Source organism: Ochotona curzoniae, unplaced genomic scaffold, assembly GCF_017591425.1.
Source record: "Ochotona curzoniae isolate NIBS_2020 unplaced genomic scaffold, NIBS_Ocur_1.0 scaffold_1852, whole genome shotgun sequence".
Classification (NCBI taxonomy): Eukaryota; Metazoa; Chordata; class Mammalia; order Lagomorpha; family Ochotonidae; genus Ochotona; species Ochotona curzoniae.
The window spans coordinates 23004210-23008051 of NW_024467087.1; the positions used below are offsets into that span (position 1 = coordinate 23004210).

Genomic DNA, 3842 nt, shown 5'->3' on the forward strand with positions numbered 1-3842 from the left:
ATGTGGGACCCGTGACTCCTGGTTCCCAGCTTTGGACTGGCCAAGATCCATTTGGTTAAGATCCATCTGTCCTCTCAGCAACTCTGCCCTTCCAATAAAAATAATCTTACGAGGTAATATTTGCCCAACAAATCTGTTTTTAAGTGATCAATTCAGTTTACCATTCTTGACCAATACTGAACACATGATACTTTCTGGGAGAAAGCTTATTTGGCTTTGATTGCCCACCAGCAGTGATTTGGGGGTACACACGTCCAGGGTTTCATATTGCTGTTGTACTGATTGGTGCCTATGGGTCATATTACCAAGCTATTCTTGGATCCTTGCTTTACTTAAACCCGAAACACAAGATTTTTATATGAAAAGAAAACTGCAAACAGACAAAACTATATTGTATATTTTTATTTCATCAAATTTGTTGTCAGGAGTGACTGAAATAAAAAATATAATTGAGTCCCATCATCATCATCATCATGGAAATGGCTTTAAGAGAAAACCGGTCACAAGAATATTATTGCTTCCCATTTTCAACCAGTACATAGTTGCTTTTGATCCACAACAGCTGAGAGAGAGGTCTGTCAAGAATGCTTAAGATTACATAATACAACATGCCTGTTCACAGGGGAACAAACCTAGGGAATAACTTATGTGAATTTCTTGATTTCATCATATAACACAAGCACAAAAGCACCACCCATGCCTCTGAGGACATTGGACCACGCGCCCTTGAAAAAGGCTTTGCCACCTTCATCCCGGGCAATCTTCCTCCAGCAATCCAGTGTGCCTGTGTACATGATGTCAGCTGTGAAAGAATAAAGACATGGGGTTAGTGACCTAAGGCAGGAAGGCAGGAGAGGCCCAAGAGCCAGACAGAGCTCCACCAAGGTTACTTTGAAGTGCAACATTTACACACATTGGCCCCGGGGCAATGCTGAAAGATCCCTGCTGTGACTGCTGGCCTCTGTAGAGGACCTGCTGTTCTTAACCGCTGACACCAGTGGAGCAGCCTCATTCACAGGCAAGCAAAGGGCTTAGGCAAGCATGGCAGCTGTGTGGGAGGCACAGGTGCTATCCACCCCAAGTGACTGCCCCGCCCGTTCCCCGCCCCCATCCGGCCCACAGCTCTGCAGCACTCACTTCCTTTGCGTCCTGACTGCATCATCATGCGTCTCCGAACAGTGTCAAACGGATAGGAAGTCAGCCCTGCCACAGCCGTGACGGACTGTGCGATCATCCAGCTGATGAAGATGTGAGTGTTCTTGGGATCTGGAAGCATTCCTAGGAAAGGGAAGAGGGACCCTTTGAATAACAAGGCAAGAGTTTTCCCAGAATTGCAGTTTTCCCACAGTCCCTGAACACCAACCCTGAGAGCGAGGGTTCTGTGGGATGACCTTGACCCCTTTCAGCAATGAAAACACAAATCTCACGCTCCTGGATTTTTAGGTTGGCACCTGGGATCGTTTAAAATTGTCTCACAAAAGAACCCTTGGCCACCTTACCTTTTGCGGTGTCATAGATACCGAAGTAGGCAGCTCGGTAGATGATAATTCCCTGCACAGACACATTAAAGCCTTGGTACAGGCCCTTAATCCCATCAGATCTGTAGATCTTAACCAGGCAGTCGCCGAGGCCTTTGAATTCCCTTTCAGCTCCGGCTTTCCCCACGTCGGCAGCTAGACGGGTACGGGCAAAATCAAGGGGGTACACAAAGCACAAGGAGGTGGCTCCAGCGGCGCCGCCCGAGGCCAGATTTCCTGCAAAGTAGCGCCAGAACTGGGTCCTCTTGTCCACACCACCCAGAAAGATCTGCTTGTATTTATCTTTGAAGGCGAAGTTGAGAGCCTGGGTGGGGAAGTATCTGATGACATTGGCCAGGTTACCGCGCCAGAAGGACAGGACTCCCTGCTCCTTGGGGATACGAACCACGCAGTCGATGATGCCCTTGTACTGCTTATCGGCAGTGATTTGCTTGCTGGCATGCTGCACCTGATGGAGGAGGCCAAGAACGGCGACGGTTAAAACCATGAAGGACAAAAGGGAACACCCGGATCCTGTGTCCGGACTGTAATTGTGGGCAGACCACAGGGCTGGGCTCTTCTAGCCGCCCAACGCTGCTACGGGGAAAGAGTGATTTGTACCCATCTAAGGGTTTAAGCCCCCACCTCTTACGGTGGGGAGGGGACACCTTCGAGCTGGCTGATGACCTTTAAACCTAGAGAAAAGGTCATTAGCTGGAAGCCAGGTTCAGAGGCATTAAGGCGAGTCGAACGCAGGGCGTAGTCACCCTGGTGACCGTGGTCAACGAACGCCTCAGGTCTTCTGAGCGGCTTCCTTCCCGCTCTGCCCCCACTCCTCTCCTAGAGGTGACCCGAGTGCCAGCAAGTCTTTCTTTGCTCGCCCGCGCACGCCCTCTAGGGCTGCACTGGGGAAGCGCGCACGGCGCCGAGGGGGCACGCCGGCGGCGGCGGCTGCGCGGGGGCGGACGTAGACGGCACACGCGCTTCCCGGCGCCCGCTTCCGGCCCGGCGAGCTTCGAGCGCGTCCGGCGGGCCGGTCGGCATGGCCTATCCCAGTCTGTTATCTCCTTGCCACGACCTTGAGGTCTTCGGTAAGGACGGGTGCTTTCGCTTCCTAGCGCCGTCTTTCACGCGGCGCCCTTGACCCCCAAGGCCCGAGAGCAGAGTCAACCTCGTCCTGCCCCATCCGAGCTCGCCGCCTTGAACATGCTGCGGCCCTTCCCTACCCTCTGTCTCCCCGTACCCTCGATCTCTTCTGGGATTCCTATATCCGGACCACTGAAGTCATCCCGCTCAATCTGCCTTTTGTTTCGACTTTGCAGCCTCATCTCGCCTATTCCTGGGACAATTCTGATGAGTGAGCACCTTTCAGCTTCTGGGGCACCCGCTTTCTCCGCGACCCCTCCCCCACTTCCTGGTTAGGCTCCTCGCCCCCAGAACGTACCTGCAGCAGCAGCTTGACCCTCTCGATGGGCGCTACCGCTGTCTTGGAGATGGCCGCAGCCACTCCACCTGCCAAGAAGTCCTTGGCGAAGGACACAGCGGCATCTGTCATGTTGGAAGGGAAGAAGAGCCAGGCGAATGCGAGACTGCACTAGGAACCGGCTTTGACTCCGGGACTCTGGGGCGGAGCGAAGCAAATGGCCGATTTATATAGGGGGAGGCAGAGCCCGGGTTGCCGGCGTTGGGGGCGGGATCGGGCCGGCGTCGGGCCCCGCGCACTGGGCGCCAGAGCCGCTGAATGGCTCTGTGCGCCGGAAGGGAGGAGCTGTGAGGTCGGGCCAGGGGCCGCCTTCCGTGCCGTCCCCGCTTGCCCGGGCACCTGACCGGGCAGGAGGAAGCCCCTCCCGCCACGGAGGGGAGGGGTGCAGGGGAATACCCAGGGTCTGAACACTGGACCCTGAGAGAGCCTTGGAGTGGGGGAGGGAAGAAGGGTGAGGTCACGGTGGGCTCAGACAAAACCTCTTGGAGGAGGGCCAGGCCTGGGGTGAGGCAATACTTAAGGGGACAGCAAAACTCAGTAATTAAGATAATATTTAATTGCAACATCTGAAAAATTCACACGAGCAAACCATGGCCTGTTTTTGTAAGTAAGGTTTAATTGGGATTAGGACGAAGCATGAGGGCCAAGGCTGTGCAAGTGCAAATTTTAAATTCCCAATGTTTGTTCATCATGGATTTTGACATCACTTTTGATCTTTAAAAAATACTACCTTAAAGTTATTTTAAATAATTGTTCCACAACAAGACAAGCACCTCACTCTTCTAGGCCTGGATCTGGCACTGCCCTTGAGCTTCTGCAGTGAAAGCAGAGGCATTTGGGGG

The 3842-nt window shown here is 53.4% G+C and overlaps 1 protein-coding gene across 2 annotated transcripts; it reads right to left on the minus strand.

The window, feature by feature from the left end:
• Window positions 1–391: 391 nt before the first annotated feature.
• Window positions 392–3184, minus strand: SLC25A5 (solute carrier family 25 member 5). Of its 2 annotated transcripts, none has more exons than XM_040999791.1 (4): window positions 2962–3184; window positions 1500–1986; window positions 1138–1278; window positions 392–802 (listed from the first exon to the last, which is right to left on the minus strand). In XM_040999791.1, exons 1-4 carry the CDS (start codon window positions 3070–3072, stop codon window positions 645–647), a joined length of 897 nt encoding a protein of 298 aa, XP_040855725.1. In that variant the 5' UTR covers window positions 3073–3184; the 3' UTR covers window positions 392–644. The 2 variants fall into 2 exon arrangements, with proteins under 2 accessions (XP_040855725.1, XP_040855726.1); XM_040999792.1 differs by having other exon boundaries at window positions 1132–1278; window positions 2962–3159.
• Between the last annotated feature and the right edge of the window lie 658 nt (window positions 3185–3842).